This window comes from Mastigoproctus giganteus, chromosome 8 (genome assembly GCF_048544385.1).
Source record: "Mastigoproctus giganteus isolate SK-2022 chromosome 8, ASM4854438v1, whole genome shotgun sequence".
Taxonomy (NCBI): domain Eukaryota; kingdom Metazoa; phylum Arthropoda; class Arachnida; order Uropygi; family Thelyphonidae; genus Mastigoproctus; species Mastigoproctus giganteus.
This window is the reverse complement of record NC_143582.1, coordinates 220,194,761-220,212,982: the sequence shown is the minus strand read 5'-3', so window position 1 is coordinate 220,212,982 and position 18,222 is coordinate 220,194,761. Positions and strand designations below refer to the sequence as shown.

The 18,222-nt window shown below is 37.5% G+C and overlaps 1 protein-coding gene across 1 annotated transcript in view; it reads left to right on the top strand.

The window, feature by feature from the left end:
• The window catches only part of LOC150082312 (uncharacterized), a 131,259-nt gene extending 114,141 nt beyond the window's left edge, over positions 1 to 17,118 (top strand). Inside the window, exons 2-3 of the mRNA XM_090380138.1 lie at positions 8,484 to 8,698; positions 15,672 to 17,118. Of these exons, the coding sequence (XP_090236264.1) occupies positions 8,494 to 8,698; positions 15,672 to 16,882 (1,416 nt within the window). The 5' untranslated portion in view covers positions 8,484 to 8,493 and the 3' untranslated portion in view covers positions 16,883 to 17,118. The remainder of the gene's footprint in view (positions 1 to 8,483; positions 8,699 to 15,671) is intronic.
• Positions 17,119 to 18,222: the final 1,104 nt, after the last annotated feature.

Below are 18,222 nucleotides of genomic sequence, written 5' to 3'. Positions count from 1 at the left end.
GTCACGTCACACCAAACGTCTAAGAAGTATGATCAAAAGTTCTAAAGATTTTCGTTACTTTGACTCTAATTTGTATTTCGATTTAGTGTCTCTATTTTTAAAATTTCACCCTGCGTTGACAAGTTTAAATAAATAAAATATTCTGTTTATTACACCGGAAGACCACTAAAATTATTAAACTATTGGAGACTTGATTGCAGTTAGACTGCTAAGACATGCTCTTTCCAAATCAAAAATAATACTATTATAATAAATATCTAATAATTGTTTTCGACATTTTGCAAGTGAACAGTTTTATTATTATTATTTACTTTTTTTATCTTTATTTTTATCGGCTATTTACACTTTTTTTTTCAACTATTTTTAATTCAGCTACAGTGCTCAAAAAAATTAAGTCACTTGCAAAATTCACCAATATAGTATATTATATATTTTGTAATAGCATCACCCTAGCAGCAGTATAAATTTGAATATGTCATATGAGTGCATATGCTATGAGCCCAGTATTCTGTGCTATTGCAATGGCTAGGTAAAAAAAAAAGTAAAGTGCAGCTATTATCAACCCACTGCAGGATGGAAGCTTACTCAACAATTCATGCTGAGGGAAATGAACCATAATCTGCCACGCTGGTCCAGTGCGGGTTGGCAGATCGACCGTATTCAGCAGTTAGGGGCTTGAACCCCGGTCTACTCAAAGAGCGTGTGCTACTGCACTCCCGCTCCTGACCACTTGGCTACGGAGGCTAGGTATTCACAATTAACACCACATATGAAAATTGGTGCTGCTGCGTTGAATGCAGAGACATTCTACGCATGAAATAGCTGCAGAAGTCACCTGTAATCAGTCATGGCACGCTTATTACGAAAATTATCAGAAACTGGAAATCTAAACAGTAAGAAAGGAAGTGGACGTCCATGAATATCTTCTGTAGGACAAGAAAAATTTCTGGTTTGTGTCTGAAACAGAAGACCCTCATTGACAGATCTGAAAACAGCATGGGAAGAGGATACAGGAGTAAAGGCAGGTTCTGCTAAAGTACAAAGGGTACTAGGAAAGTTTTGCAATACAGCTTTGTTTATTTAATTTTTTCAAAGTAATTTCCTCTACATTCAATACACCTCTCCATCCTCCGAAACCAATCTTTAAACCAGTTCTGCCAAGTTTCACTAGGGAGTAAAGCACACTCGTTGTCCCAAGCCCGTAGAAGGTCCTCATCACTGGAAAACCGCCTCCCTTTTAGCTTCATTTTCACATGCGGGAACAGTGCAAAGTCGCAGGGAGCAAGGTCTGGCCTGTAGGGAGGGTGCTCGAGAAGTTTCAGTCCTGTCGTGGTCAAATATTCAGTGCAGGCTTTGGCGCGGTGAACTGGAGCATTATCGTGATGGAGGTACCAGGTGTCCATTCTTGACTTTGGCCGCAGGTTCTTCATAGATCCAATGACTTTAGGCAGGCATTGTTCAGTATACCACTTAGCTGTGACTGTCTTCTGCGTGTCCAAAATGACACGTTCCACAATTCCACTCGATTTGAAAAATACAGCTATCATTTTCTTCTTTACAGATCGGGATTTTCTGACAATTACGGGTGTGTCGTCATCATCAAAGACCCAAACTTTGTTTTGAGCCTTGGTCGGCAGATCGTAATAGTACAGCCAAGTCTCGTCACCTGTCACGATGTTGTTCACATACCGAGATTGTCCCTTATCAAACTTTTTTAACATCTCCCGGCACCAAGTCACACGTCGTGTCATCTGCTCTTCAGTCAGTTGATGCGGCACCCAGAGAGAACAAAGTTTCTTCACGTGCAACTGATCTTGCAGAATCAAACGAATTGCTGGTGCATTTAGGCCCAAAGTATCCTCTATCTGTTGGTAGGTCACTCGCCTGTTTTCGTCAAGCATTTTCCTCACAGCAGTAACGTTTTCCTCCGTAACTGACATTCGTGGCTTTCCCGGCCTCTCAGAATCCTCCAGAGTGAAATTTCCCCTTTGGAATTCTCTATACCACCTGAATATCGTTGTACAATGTGGACAATCATCATCTAGTGCAAGAGTCATTTCTTCTAAGCACTGGTCTATGGTTAAACCACGCACAAAATTATACCGCAAAACTGTCCTTATCTCATTTCGTGACCACGATGCCATCGCAAGCACTTTACACTCTCACTACTAATGAATAACTGAGCCCATCGACTTGGCGCGGCGGCTACTATGCACGTATGAACATGTCTCAACATGCAGCAACAAGCAGCTTCCTGTGATTCATTGTTGCGTCATATTGCAAAACTTTCCTAGTACCCTTTGTATGTAGATCCCCAGAAGGCCTCCGTAGTCGAGTGGTCAGGAGAGTTAGTGCAGTAGCACACGCTCTTTGAGTAGACCGGGATTCAAGCTCCTGACTGCTAAATACGGTCGATCTGCCAACCCGAACTGGACTAGCGTAGCAGATTATGGTCTATTTCCCTCAACATGAATCGTTGAGGAGGCTTCTATCATGCAGTGGATAGATCATGGCTGCAATTTCTTTTATGTAGACTCCTTTTCCCATCGGGATTAGTAGCACGTCGCCCAAGAAGAAAGCCACTTTCGACGCAAAAACTGAAAGCCCAGCCTCTTAAGAGCATGCTGGTTGGTCTTGAGGATCAGTGGTGATGTGTTATTTTCTCTGATGAATCAAAATTCAACCTGCATCGTTCGGACGGCCGGCAGCCTGTTAGCCGAAGAAGAGAATTTCATCCTGACTGTATCGTGTCCAAAGTGAAACAGTCTGTATTTCACATAGAGGAGTTGGAATTTGTGAAAGGTACAGTGAATGCTGAGGTGTACAAGGACAAAATTACTTCCCACATTTAGAGGTCACCATGGGGATGTTGCTAATTACATTTTTCAGGACGACTCTGTCCCATGTTGTACAGCCAAACCTTAAGTACTACTTCATAAAATTAGCAAAAGTTTTAAATTTATGAAACCTCGCACTCTTGCTTAAATAAATGTTATTTATTGCGTTGTCTTCACTGTCCACAGATGCAAAAATGGCTGAAGGATAAATCAATTCACACATGGGAATAGTCAAAATCTCAATTCAATTGAAATTTTTGGAACAAAATGGTTATTTCAGTAACGTAAAAGAAACCAAAAACACTTAGATAGGGAGACATTAATCCGTGTTTGGTACCACGAAATTTCCCAGGAATACATTCAGAACTTGATCCAGTCGATGCTACGACGATGTGCAATAATCATCAAAGCAAGCGGTGGGCCAAGTAACGAAATATTAGAACATTTTTTGTTTTTTTGTTTTTTTCGTTATACAGCTACCTATCATCCTGGTATGAGCGAAGTAATGAAAAAAAAAATTAAAAAAAAAAAATATTTTGGAGAAAAGTACAGGCAGTTCTCGCTTTACGAGTTCCCGGGTTTACGAGTTTTTTTCCCCGAAGTATCAACAAAATCGAAAATATGAACATTAACTGCAAAAACGGGATTCATAAATACCGCATTACAAACCACGTGCATAGCTATACAATACAGTGTACCACGCTTCACGATATTAATCAGTTCCAAAGACCCCATAGTATCGTTAAAATATCGTGATGTGAACCCAATAACACATTGTTTTTTTTTTTGGTAATTTGTTTCAAGATCTCGAAGGTTGAAATTTTCGGTGTATAACTAAGCTATTTATCTCTCTAAAATGTCATTTTTAAGGCCACGAGCGTGACCTTAATGCCATATAAAAGGTCGTGAGCTTGGCTTGTAAATTGTATTAGTTATCAATTCAAGTCATTAAAATGCACTACACTTTCATCGTTATCATATGTTCCATTATAAGAATCGATTTTAACCACCTTTGTGATATTTTTCTAAAGCATATTTCTGGAGGTCGCAACCATAAAACAAAAACAATTTGCACTTTCCGGTTTATTGGGCTTTTCTGTTACTGCAAGCAATTATAAACGGGTAGCAAACTATCTTCTTGCATTTGTGAAAATACCGATAGCTGGAATTGTGGTTGTTTATGTTATTATGGTGAAATGTGTTTCCCCTTTACTGAAATCTTCCATCATATGACAACATAAATAAATTTTCAGAATCTTCTCTTCATTCCTTTTTTTTTTAAGCTTTGTAAACTTGTTACTCCACGCGAATCGTGTTAGTTGCAATTGGTGTGTGCCGTTAAAAAAAAAAAATGCCTATGAATGCAATCGTGAAATTTATAATTAAGAGAAGATTATCTTGGAAACAAAGGCCTCTTGAAACATTTCTGAAGAAAACTCCTTGCGCAACAAACCGAGAGCAAAACCAATAATGAGTAATCAACAAGTGTACATTTAGTCGATGATGGTGAAGAATAAACATTCTTTAACATTTGTAAGTCGTAAATAATTTCTCTATTATTATAATTTGCTTGATTTTACAGGCTGTTTTCATTTCTTTCGATAAATCAATCATTGTTTAAACAAACTAATTAGCTAACTAATTTCATTGTTGAGAAAGTAACCCCTAATTTTAACCTTATGTCTATGGGAAATAAATTCCCGCTTTACGAGTTTTCGCTTTACAAGCGCACATTAGGAACGAATTAACTCGTAAAGTCGAGAACTACCTGTACTTATTTCATTGTATATTTACCCATAAGGCATAAAAGTAAAATTTTCTGCAATTGATAGCTTTTTCAGCTAGTTCTAAAAGATTAGCTGCCAATATAAGCAAAAACAACCTAAAAAAAATTAGGTGGTGCAATTTTTTTGAGAACCACTTATATTTGAACAATACAAACGGGATTCAGAGTAGTGACAATAATTATTTGACTAATAGAAAAGTAAATTGTCATTTGGTTGAATTAAACTGTAGTGTTTAATTTAGTTTGCCAATAAACTGCGCCTACTAAAATTCTTTTTTTCTTCTCCACGTTTTAGAACCTCACCCACACTTAAACATCGTCTTTTGGATGTTCACTCAAATCATTTGTGGTTTGTTACTCTATTACTGTAATTTTTTTTTTTTTTTTTTTTCTATTTTTAAGCCACCCAGGATGCTGAACTTTCACACAAAATTCTGCCTTCCTGTGAACTCTTTCTCTTGTCGCACGACTTGGTCGGAAGCGTTGATTGCTCCTCAGAGAACTAACTTTGATCACACCTGCAATAAAGGAAAGCAGCGCCGCCTGCTGAAGCCATTATTAGAATTAAACTATAATTTCTTCTTGCCATTTGGAGTTGGCCACTAGGGCGTGCAGCCTAAATGCCACGGTGCGTGCCAATGAAGGACCATTTTCCAGAAATTTCGCTCATTATCAACACTCGGTAACCATTTTCAAAATTGGCTTCTTTGTCCAATATTTTTTCGCTGAATGAAGATCGCTCAAAAATTTCATGATTGGAGTTGATTTTTCCGATAGAACTCCATTGACCGTAATTAGTTTATAAATTTCTCTTTGTATCTTTACAATCAAGGATACTGACGGTTACCTGGCACTGATATAAAAAAAAAATAAATCTACGAAAGTGAGCTAAACTTTCGCGGAATTCAATAAAACACAGTTAGGTGCGTTATTTATTAATCCAATTTTTTCATAGCTACAACTTCAGCAGCTTGTTGAAATTCTATTTGCTCTTCTCTGTACATGTAGGCTAACTACCAATAATCAACTAATGGATAAAATTAATTATCGCAATTTCCCTTTTAGGTACATTGTAAATTATTCTTGTGAACCATTGCTAAAGTCAATACTACGTATTAACTGTAGCAATGAGAAATTTTCTTAATTGAGTTTTCGTGGAAACGAAATACAAATAAAAAAAAATTAATTTCGTCTCTGATTGAATTTGGTAGAAATCTTTTGGATATATTCCTCTAGGCTTAGTCATAAAATCTTATAATCACCTGTCATAAAACATGGTGCCGCTGAAACCCTCGGATAAAATATTAATGAAGATGTACACTAAAAGGACAATTCATGGGATACTGCACCTGGTTCTGGGCAACGTGAGGCTGTCACCCTCTTGCTAGTGGATGAACCCAACGCATGGCAGGTATACACTAGTGTTCAAAGAAAGTGCATCACCTAGGAATTTTACATTTCTAACCCTTTTTCGCGATGGTATGTTACATTAATGACTAGCATCACAAATAGAAATATAAACAAAAGATATATTTAGTAATAATTAAGGCAAAGCTAAGTAATATTTGACAGGTGCTCTCAAAATATTCCAAAATGAGCATTTGCAATCTTTATACAAGTTTGGTAAACATGACAGTTATGGCTGAAATGTTATCAGAAGCCCTCAATTTGCTTCAGTTTATCATTTTAAATGAAAAACAAAATGAAAGTTCCCCAGATGCAAACTAATATTTAGTTGAACCGCCTCTGGCCCTGATGACAGCAGCACACCGTCGAGGCATTGACAAGATAAATTTCTGAAGATAATAAACTGATAGTTCGTAGTTCCAAACACGAATTATGGCTTCCTGAAGTTCACGAAGGGTCTTTAGTTTCTTTCTGGCAACTGCAGATTCCATACGATGTCAACAGTTCTCTATAGGATTCACCCGGAAACTCCGGTTTTTGTCCAGCAAACAGAAAACTGACCACAGAACACACGAAATTTACAGACAATATACACGGAACAAAATGGCTTAGTCACTAATGCTCCTAAAACTCAACAATAGCACCTGCAAGTGAAAAGCCAAATATCAGTTTTACTTTGCTAAAGAAATTAAGTTTACCCCAACGAGAATAAAGACTTCATGCCCGGATCACGTTAACAGGCTTGAAGACGGGAAACAGTGAGGTCCCGAAACGTAGCCACAAACAGTTTAAGTTTGGCATTAAGATGGTTTAATTCCTTTAAAATTGTATCATTTCGACAATAAATCTACAACGTGATATAATAGTACTGTATAGTGTCCATCAATTCATTAACATAATAATGAACAATCACGTGAACCCCCCCTCTAAGTAATTAATTTTGTAATAATGGAGTGATTAGGAAAGTCTCTAGATGTGTCAACACACCCATAACTGGTCAGTTTGACTTTAGTGGTAGGAAAAGTCATGAAGGCAGTGTAAAGAATGCAATAGCGGGACATTTAGATACAAATTATTCTAAAGGCCACACCACACAGTTTTGTTAGGGAAAATTAAAGTTTAATTAATCAGGTTAGATATTTTGACACGGTTAATCATTAGCTGGATGGAATAAATTATTTCGACGTAGCTTATTTGGATACTAGTAATTTGACTCTGTCCATGGTCGTCTATTGATGATTTATTGAATGTTCCATTTTTGAGATAGGGAGGTGCTAATCCTGCTGTATACGACAATTGTAAGACTGCAATTGGTTGTCTGTTGACGGATCTTATACAGAAAAATACAAAAATATTTTTCTATATAAGATACAAATTTCTATATACGTCAACAAACAACCCATCCCCTCCTCTTGGTGCCCTCGTGGGTAGCACAGTTGTATAATCAGTCCTCCCCAACACAGGGTGTAAAAGACCTGGGTTCGAATTCCATCAACAACATGATGTTTTTAAGGGTCTTGTTCACAATGTGGCATCGTTGTGAATAAGGCAGACAGTTGCTTTTAAAACAGCTTGCATTCTACGTGGAACAGATTCAAATAAAGGCAATATCAAGGCAACTTGTGGACGTGAGGAGTGCACTACGTAAGGATAAACACCGTTTTAGCGAATTAATGTTTTTAATATTACTTTTTCTGATTATTAGACAAACTGGTGTCAATTAATTCAAGTTCCAAGTAACATAATTACTTCATCTCCACAGCTAAGTGGGCACTGGACACCGCTAGGCCTAAACGATATCGCGAAATTAGATCAAACTGACTTAAGAAGCGACAAATTCCACTAAACACAGTTTAATAGCTGTGTGCAGTGCTTAAGGAAACTCTGCTGTTTGGGTCGCGTGGGGGGTGGAGGGAGGGTGACAAGATCATCGGTTACTCATCTTGTATTCTAGATTCCGAGTAAATAGTTGGATATCTCTCACATGGGAGTTAATATTTTTTATTTTTTTTTATTTCGCCTTAATTTTTTTTCAAAGATAACAAATCCGTCAAATGATTATTTTATTTTTTTTTTTGAGGTAAGCATTTTCTCGAGCTTTCTTTATATATGTATAAAAAAAAGCTCGAGAAAATGCTTACCTTTAAAAAAAAAAAAATGGAAATTTGAATTTTCTTCCACATGGATATTCTGTTTTAGAAATTAATATGAAATTATTTTAAAATACTACAAATAGATGCGTAATATCGCTCCCAGTGCTTTAAATAATAATATTAAAAGTGAATAAAACTTTTTGCGAATTATTCTCCAGTTCACTGCAAATGTTTCTTAATAGATCGCGTAATAACGAAATTGCGTTAAACGAGAAATTACTGTAATTATAATTAGTTACTGATTAATTATTACAACTCTCTAAAATATTTAGAATAAAGTGTTTTTCTTATTTGTGTTAGAGAGGAAGCCATGACCATCTTAGTAACGTACTTCCTTTTCCTGGGGATCTGTATCCAGCTGATAGCAGCCAAGAACTGCAGCACAACCAGGCTGCTCGGTCAAGTGATCAATGTACAGGATTCCACGGGGAATGGTGCTCAGGTGGACGTGCTTCAGGTGTACAACGCTGATAGTGTTTTTACCTGTATTGACGACTGCTGTTCTGGAAAACATGGCAAGTACTTTATTTTTAGAAGTAAAGAAAACAGAACAGAAAAAAAAAATTGACAGTAAAGAAACAGAAATCTCGTTAAAAGGAATAGTGCTCATTATTCAGTATTATATTACCTGTCTGATATTTCCGATTGTCCATTAAACTTAAAAAGAAACACAAATAGTCACCGAAGTTGGTTATGAATATTATGAAAAAGCGTAGAGTACCATGAAATACAAAAAAACATTAAATTAAGGGGATGGAAAACAGAACGGAAACAATTGAGTTAAAAGTATGCACTAATATGGTGTTAGGCAGACCTTTGCTTTTAAAACAGCTTGTATTCTACACGGAACAGATTCAAATAAATCTTGAATTGTCTTAAAAGAAATTTTGGGCCATTCTTTATGGAGGAATGTTTCAAGCTCCTTGAGGGATGAAGGCGAGGATATCGGCTCACTTTTCTCTCCACATAGGCTCACAGTGGCTGAAAAACACTTAAGTCTGGTGATTGTGCAGTCCATAGGAGATGCGTAGCCCCAGTTTCATGTTCCTCAAACCAAGATTGGACACGTGTGTATTGGAACATTATCATCTTGAAACATGGCATTGTTTGTGGGAAACAATATTTTCACCATGGGATGAACTTGGTCACTCAGAATATCATGGTAATCAGTGGTAGTAATTCGCCCGTTCAGAGTGATATGACCTAGAGAATAAAGAGGTATTGCTGTCCAAACCATTGTTGAGCTTCTTTGTGTGATAGCTGGCACAAGACAGTTAGGAGGATGCGCTTTCTTTGGAAATCGCCAAACGTAAACTCTTCCTGATGTTGGAAAAATTGTAAATGATAATTCGTGTGAAAATATGACGTTTACAATCCTAGTATCCAGTTTTTGTGCTCCTTACATCACTGCATCCTCTTTCTAGCATTACTATCAGTAACGAGTGGCTTGGAAATAACGACTCTGCCATAAATTTTAGCTTTGACGTTTTCACCAAACTGCTTTGCTAGAAACTGGATTGCAGAGGCTTACATCAAGTTCTACAGTTATTTTCGAGGCAGCAGTTTTGTTTTCAGGCTACAGACCTTTTCAGTGTCGACGATCTCTTCCAGTCAGCTTCGATTTTCTGCCACAATTCCGTCCTACCGGGTTTTTTCTCCAAACTTTAGGTGAACGGGGATATCATTTTCGATACATTTCTAGATGCATTAACGTGCTAAACGTTAATGCATCTAGAAAAATTTGGCCTTTTTGGAATTCAGACAGGTCGGTCATTTTCTTCGTGTACCTTGTTATATCACCTCTAAATAAATATCCGCTTTTATCGTCTTTCCTTCACAGTACTGCATACAACAAAAAAAAAAAAAAAAAAAATCGCTGCACGTTCATAAATACGTCATACAGCCATTACAAAATCTGCTACTTTCGTATCTGGTGTTTCCATTATTCTGTCTACCCCTGTAGTAATACAGGGGCAGACAAAATCTCGAGTACCCTTGAGAGATTTGGATGAATCAGTGCTAATATCAGACATCAGCAGGGAAGACTGAAAGGCAGAGAAGAAATCCTGGCTCCCTGGAATTTTGCTTTACTGCAAAAATATTTTAACCGATGGTAAATCCCATCAGAGCAGTTGGTTATGTCACCGGGTCCCGTACGGACGAAAAGCCTGGTTCAGTGAACGCTGTCCGCAATTATTACATTGTAATTTTAAATAGAAAAAAATATTGAACATCTAGACATAATAAAATATCTTTTCAAAAAGGGGGGAGGGGTATCGAACAAAAATATTCATAAACACATGATAAATACATTAAAGGACGCTTCGCCATCATATTAAACTGTCAAAAATTGGGCGGCTTGATTTAAATATGGCCGAACCAGCATCGAAGATGAACAGCACAGTGGAGTCCATCAATAGCAACCGCTCCAGAAAACGTCAAAGTTCAAACATCGTGATGTATGATCAGAAAGTAACTATTAGAGAAACAGTAGAAGCTAAGGGCATCTCAACTGAATGGGTACAAAACATTCTGCCAAATGAATTTGGTATGATTTTACGTTTCTGCACGTTGGATTCCCTGACTTTCTTGACACTCGATCAGAAACGTTGGTGGTTGTTGTTTTAGGCGGATCAGCAACTTAGGCCATATTGCGCCGTATATATTATGTCTGTAAACTGCACGTGTTCTGTGGTCGGTTTGCTGGACGAAAAACATGACTTTCCAGAAGGATAGTAACCACACTACCCTTGCTCAGACCGACTAAATTAACCGTTGTAAAAAAAAAAAAAAAAAAAAAAAAAAATTCCTGGCGTCAATGACGGGATTCTAACTCGGATCTTTTCCACCGGTGTGGGGAGGACGGTGGTTATACCAGTTGTGCTACCCAAGAAGGCAACAGAAATGTCTTTGATTCAAAACAAAGCAACTTGTTTGTTATCACGAAGATCCTAAAAACTTTCTGGCCAGTTAGATAACTAAGAATAAAACATGGCTTCATTACTACCAAGCAAAGTCCCAACCACAATCAAAACAAGGGAAACATGCCGAATCACCACCTCCAAAAAAGGCCAAGTCAGTACCATCAGAAAACAAGGTCATGCATGACATCTGAGATCAGAAGATAGATGTCAAAAATAAACGGAACACAGTACCAATTTAGTAACTAAATTTTTTTCACTGACAATGCACTTGTTCACATATTGGCTCTTACCATGGCTGCAATTCATCAGGCTGGCTATGAATTGTTGCTCCGCTGAATTGTTTCTGGCCTGAACTCTCATTAACATCAGAACCTCCTGTGTTAGGCTAGAAACTTATCAAACAGCCCTTGTAACAAAAAATTAAACTCCAGTTTAATGAGTAAATGGCTGTCCCACAAAGGCTTTTTTTTTTTCTTTCTTTCTTTACCAATATGCTATTCTCTCCATTCCCTCAGCTAGAGATTATTGTGTAAGTGGCGACCAATCTTGAACAAATTTTTCGAGGCCTGACCGTGACTGCCAAGTTAACTTCTAACACAGTATGTATCAAAACTAACTCAATATGTTTGACAGCTTTTAATCCATTCTTTCCTCAAGCTACAAAAAAAAAAAAAAAAGTTAATTTCGTAAAAGTACCTGGCAATTAATTTAAAGCAGAATTACTAATTACGAATAATTGGTTCACGTAAATAGCAAGTAATTTCATTTGCTTCACAATGCCGTCTCTAGTTTCCGAGAATGCTCTACAGCTCAGTCGCTAATTTAAAATCGGCAATGAAAAAGCCACTTTTCCATACGATTCTGCTCTTTAAGTGCAAGTTCGTTAATATTCTATTTTTGAAACTACAATTCATATCGCTAATTCTGACAGTTTCATTAATTGACATTCTGTATATACGGCGGGTTTTTTGTTTTCTTTCTCTCATTTATTTGCAGAAAACTTAAAAGAATAATGCAAAACCATAATTTTCTCGATTCTTGTATGTTTGCGTAAATTATTAAATGTGATTATTCAAATTTGATGCGTGTAAGTTAATTACGACTAATTATTGTTCATTAGTAGAGATCTGATGCGATCGGATCCATTAAACTCAACAACATAGCATGTTAAGTTGTCTGATTTATGTTTTTAGAGGCAAGGAATAATTGGTATGTTTTTGTGGGTTATTTTAACGTATCTACAGACTTAAATAATCATTGTTTTTAAGCACAATTAAAGTTAACAAACTTAGGAAGACAAGTTCAGCACTGTGTACGCTTGATAAGAACTGTTGTTTTCTCTGCGAAACAAACCTTATCTAGTTTCCGTAGTAAAATATTATTAAATATGTTAAACATAACGCCATTTCGTGACTCGTTAAGCCTGTTTTTTTATTTATTTTCTTTCATATATAAGCAGACATGTGAGAAGGTTTGTGAGACAAAGGGGGTAGTACATATGCAAGCCCGACATTATGGGAGAAAATCAGCACATTTACTTAGGTTTTTTTTTTTTTTTTGAGTGTGACCTTGAAAAAAGTATTTTCTCGCACAAAGACAACTTAGTTCTGCTAATGACCACCAAGAGAATGAAACTAGCCCGAGTACATACCCAGAAAATATTCATTAAAGACGTTAGAAAATAAATTTGATCAACAATTTTGTAATATTGATACCGTACAAATGCACAATATCTACAATTATTTTCAAACACTTAAGAAACATTCATGAAACAATATTTATTAGCATTATAAAAAAAATAGATAACAAAATACAAATTATGCGCTTAGCTCCCGCATGTAGGGTCATCCAGTTGACCCTTAAATTTCTTCAAACTGTCAGCCTCAAGTACCTGAGGAGGCAACTTGCTCCAGTAATCAACAACTCGCTGGCTAAAAGAAAACTTCTAAAATCTAGTCTAAACCTCTTCCCCTGTAATTTGAATTTATGGCGCCTAGTTCTGGAATAATTTACAACAGTGAATATTCTGCATTCATTTTACTTCATTCATTTTACTGACTCATGTCAGAGACTTATAAACCTCAATCAGGTCCCCGCTAAGTAGTGGCGCAAGTGGGACACGTGCCCTGGGCGCCAAATTTGGGCGACGCATTTTTATGGTTAAACAACAACAACAAAAAAAGTCCTGTGCGCCATCAACCATAGTTATGCCACTACCTCTGCGCGAATTACGTTACAGTAAAATCAGACCCAGGTAATTTAACATACAGGCTGCTTTTTAAAGACTACATGTTTTCAAGGTAGAGTTGGGCTTATGCCTGGGAGCTACCCTGATTAAAGAACACACACACACACACACACACACACACACACACACACACACACACACACACACACACACACGTTTAATTATATGTACAGAGCATATAATTATATGTAAATATAGCTTGTATATAAATCATGTATGTACTTTGATGTACATAATCTTGACTATATATTGTGTGTGATTAATAAATTAATGAAAAAAAAACCTCAAGTGACTGGTTGCCAAGCTTTATAGCCCGCATAGGCCTGACGCAGCCGAGTGGTCAGAAACGCGAGTGCAGTAGCATACACTCTTTGAGCGGACCGGGATTCAAGCCCGTGACTGCTAAATACGATTAACATTTGTATTCATTGATTTATTGTAAACTCCACTGACCTGGTGGTTGTGCCGGAGTATAAACAAGAACTTTTTTTTAAATCCAAGTCTTTCCAAATACGGTAGCCGTTTTGCCGATCTCATCATGCGAGTTGCCAGTGTTTTTTTTTTTTTTTTTTGGTTTTTCGTTTCAGATGAAGTCTTATACAGTGAGATTATAACCTCCCTTATAGAATATCGTTCGATAAATTATCGATAGGACACACGTCGTCTTTTACTGTTTTAATTCGACCCAACCTTGGTCCTTGAGGTTGTCACAGACATTCTCTCAGATATGCCAGACAAGCTCTACTTGCTACCTGGGAGTCTGAAACGCTGATGGAACTAATATTCGGGTGACACTCAAGTCAAGCAGACCCAATTTCGGCGAAGTCCGGACGGTCTGTGACAGCCAAATCCTCTGCTTGCACCTTCACGATGTGGGACCGTTAGTAATCCTGGGTATAACCTCCATGCACAAGTACATGGTGGGTGACCACACAGATGTGAACCAACGTAAACAGGGGTCGAGGTGTGGCGTCCACACCACATGGAGGAATACCGCCCCTCTATGTTACCAGGCAGTACTAGGTGGTAGATGACTCGTCAACCGGTGCAATACCACCACTTTGCTTATTGGAGGCTTGAAGTGGGGGAACCCATGTTTAGTCTTTAGAGCTACGTTCCGGTCAACCGTTCCCCCATCTCTTCCATCATGCAGTATGATTGATTTTTGAGGTTATGATGAACATCGTGGCGAGATCCAATATTCCTTACATTTCGAGGGTACAGCTCTAAAACAGTGTTCGCAGGCCGGCCGCTAGTTAGTACACCGGACCGAACCTATTGGTAACTCTCTTGGAGGCTTCCAGATCAGCTAGTGTATAATCTTGCTACCTCTACTCTGCCATATAGTGACTGGAGGGAGAGAGAGAGTAGTGTGTATGAGGGGAGCATTGTCGAGGGCACCATCCCAAATCTGGGATGGTGCCCCCAAAACCTTTCAGGCTTCTTAATTCCATTCAGTTAGGTTAATTAATGATTCATCTCTAACAGAGTCTCTCCACACGCTGTCTCGTAGGCGTTCTGTTTCTGCTGCGTGCCTTTTCTACAGATACTTCCATGGGCACTGTTCTTCTGAATTGGCTTCTATAATTCCCACTCTCTTTCATAACAGTCCGAACACGGGCCGCCACCAGCCAACATCCATTTACTGTCCAACTTCAAACTCACAGAAACAACTTTTCATCTGCCTCGTTTATTCATTCAACTGCTGTTTTCTGGAACAACCTTCCTTCATACGTATTTCCTGAAAATTACAGTCTACAGAAGTTCAAGTCTAATGTCAACAAATATCTTCTTTCGTCTTCTCAACCTCCAACCCAAGCACGGTACTAAGTACTATAGGTTCCAATACCTCTCGTGTTTGGGATTTACATAAAAAAAAACCAAAAAAAAAAACCAAGTGTATATTATTTTGGGGTTGCTATTTCCCAAATATCAAGAAGCGCTTGATAAAAAATGCCAAGAAGCACTCCTTCAGGATGACTTGAACTCGCTTCAAGAATGATCAGAAAAGGGGCTATGTTTATATGCAGCAAAATGCAAGGAACTTTGTCCAGTCTTTGTGCATTTGAAAATTAACATCACTAACATTCGGTCATAATATAATAGAGCTTTTGTTTACGGTTTTTCGGATTTTTATATGTTCCCTTGCTTTTGAACATCAGTGTATTAACCGTTGTCTTCTGCCACCACATTCTTTCTATTATTGTCTCTATACTTTTTGTTGTGTAGTGTAGGTGTGTAACTTTGTAAGTGGATTGTAGCGTAGAATAATATGTTGAAAACCATTCTGAAATGATATATTTTTTTTATTTTCAGGAAAATGTACGCTGATAGGCTTCACTGTCAACAGGACGCAGCAGCTGAATTGCTACCACTTCTCATGCACACCATGGAGTGCCTGCAAATTTATGAAGTCCCAAGAGACGATCACCTTCAGGATTAAACCAATTGCGAAAAATGCAATCGAACTAAAGCCAACTGTTCATGACCCACTAAACAATGAGACACAACCCGATGTCCACAAACAAGATTCCTTAAAATCTTCTGGCACTCATGAGGAACGCACAAGAACTGTTTCTGCTAGAAAAGGAGTATCTCCTGAAGAGGAAGTCAGCCCTGTAGCTCATGGTGATGGAACTTTCTCTAAACCAAGAAAGGGTGTTCTTCTCGATCTGCCTGTAAATCACATTTTTCGGTTAAAAAACGACAACACCACTGTAAAACCCAGAAAAGGGGTAGAACTGGGACTTTTAGAAAATACAACGAAATTTTCCCATGCAACTGGAATTATGAATAACGCAGTGGAGGCTAACAACACAGAGTTGTTCAGCATATTTCTCGATCAAACAGATCAAAATGATACGTATATTCCTAAAAGTAACTCTTCGATAATTACTTCGTCTAGCAGTAGTACAGAAAACAGTCTTGAACTAAAATCTCCAACAGTCACATCTAGCAGTAGCGGCCAACAGCTATCAACAAAAACATTTTTCAGCGACTCTTTATTTTCTACTCAAGATCCCACATCATCTCTTCCAAGTACGAACAACTCGACAAGTTTATCTCCTGGAGAAGACGAAGGACATCCGGGATCTATTTCACAAATATCTCCGGAAATAGTTTCTTCAGAAACTCTAACAAGAGCGCTATTATCATCACATATGACAGACTTCCAGGCAACCGAGTCCACCTCGGTATTCAGCACGGAGGTGACATCAGTACCAACCACTTCGGCATTAACCTATGCTTCTGTCTCTTCGGAAAAATACTCGAATCTGTCTTCGGTGATCATTTCACCACCACTGACTACAGCCACAATAAAAGTCTCCGAGCAAAGTAATATTCTTGACTCGGCCGATCAATTCAAAATGTCTTCCGTGGCTGTAGTTATAGCTCTGACCATGGGTTTGCTGCTACTCTTTACTGTCTTGGGAATTGTGGGAAAGCATGTGTACGATATTTGGTTACGAAGGCACTATCACAGAATGGACTTCTTGATCGATGGTATGTACGATAATTATGCCTAAAAACATTGAAAATGGCTACTCCTATGGAGGAGCTTGAATAGATTACAGTTCTATCCCCGCTCCCTCGCTCCACCAGTAACCGTATCAAACTGTGTATATCCTATCTTTCCTCCTCTTCATGACACTTTCGAAGTGCCTCTAAACGTTTAGCATTGTGATCTCATATCATGGCTGCTAAGCAGCTTCGAATTAATTGAGTGCCCAAGTTGAAAAGATTTAGCTTCTCCGGGTTGCCATCATGCATTTTTTTTTTTTCAGTTAATTACAAGTCGGAGGATAAAAAAAAAAATTAGATCATTCAAGATATTTGAAATGTTTAAATAAATTTAAATCTGGAACTTGGTGATAAAGTTTCAGGCAAATAATGCATATCATCTACAAGTGAACTGTTTTTTAAACACTTCTGTGAAATCATACGTTTCACATTGCACTCAGCACTGAAACTTCACCATGGTAAAGTAGTTCAGATATTTTCGTATTCTACTAAACATTTATAAGCTAGAAATATTCAAAAGTTAAAAATTAGTTTCGATTATTTTTCAGAGTTTAAGGGAATTATTTTTTTAATCTTTTTAGTAAAGTACCACATTTACGTCGTACGGTACCAAAATCGACAGAGAAAGCTCGGGTTGCCAACTCTTAAGATACCAATCTACAAAATCAACACCACATTTTTAGCAGTCTTAAAATACTATTTCTAAAATAAACAGATTTTATTAATATACATTTAAAATACTTTATTTACTTATCCAGAGACATAAGGCAATATTTACAGTAAATAAAATGATTGTTACCGTAACCAGTGGTGATAAAAATGCAATAAGAACTATTCTAATGTCATTACAAATATCAATCTTTAACTGTACATAATTTTCTGCAAAAATCTACAATTTAAAATTTAAACCTTGGCCACAGAAATCAATGCACACCAGAGTCTGTATAAAATCAATTTGATTGACTAAAAGTAAATTTGTATTCGATGGAAACATTTTAAAATACGTGCAATGAACCCTTAAAATAAATAGTTTGGCTTGCTACAGTTAAGAGTGAGCAATATCCCTTCCCTTGCAATCTGTAACCATAAATCCAAAAATCGACAAAATTTAAATATTTACACTTTTTAAAAACAGATTGTCCCCACAGTAGGCTTCCGGTTGCGGTAGCCAATGAGGACGAGGAGGTGGGGAAGGAATGCCATCCTAACTGCCACCTTTCAAGGGCAGGTCACAAACACCGATTTTTTCTTTTTTTTTTGTTTGTTTGTTCCATCCTTTTTGTGCATATATAATTTTTAATTTGTATCATTGCATTTTTACAAGTATTTCAATAATTCTGAATTT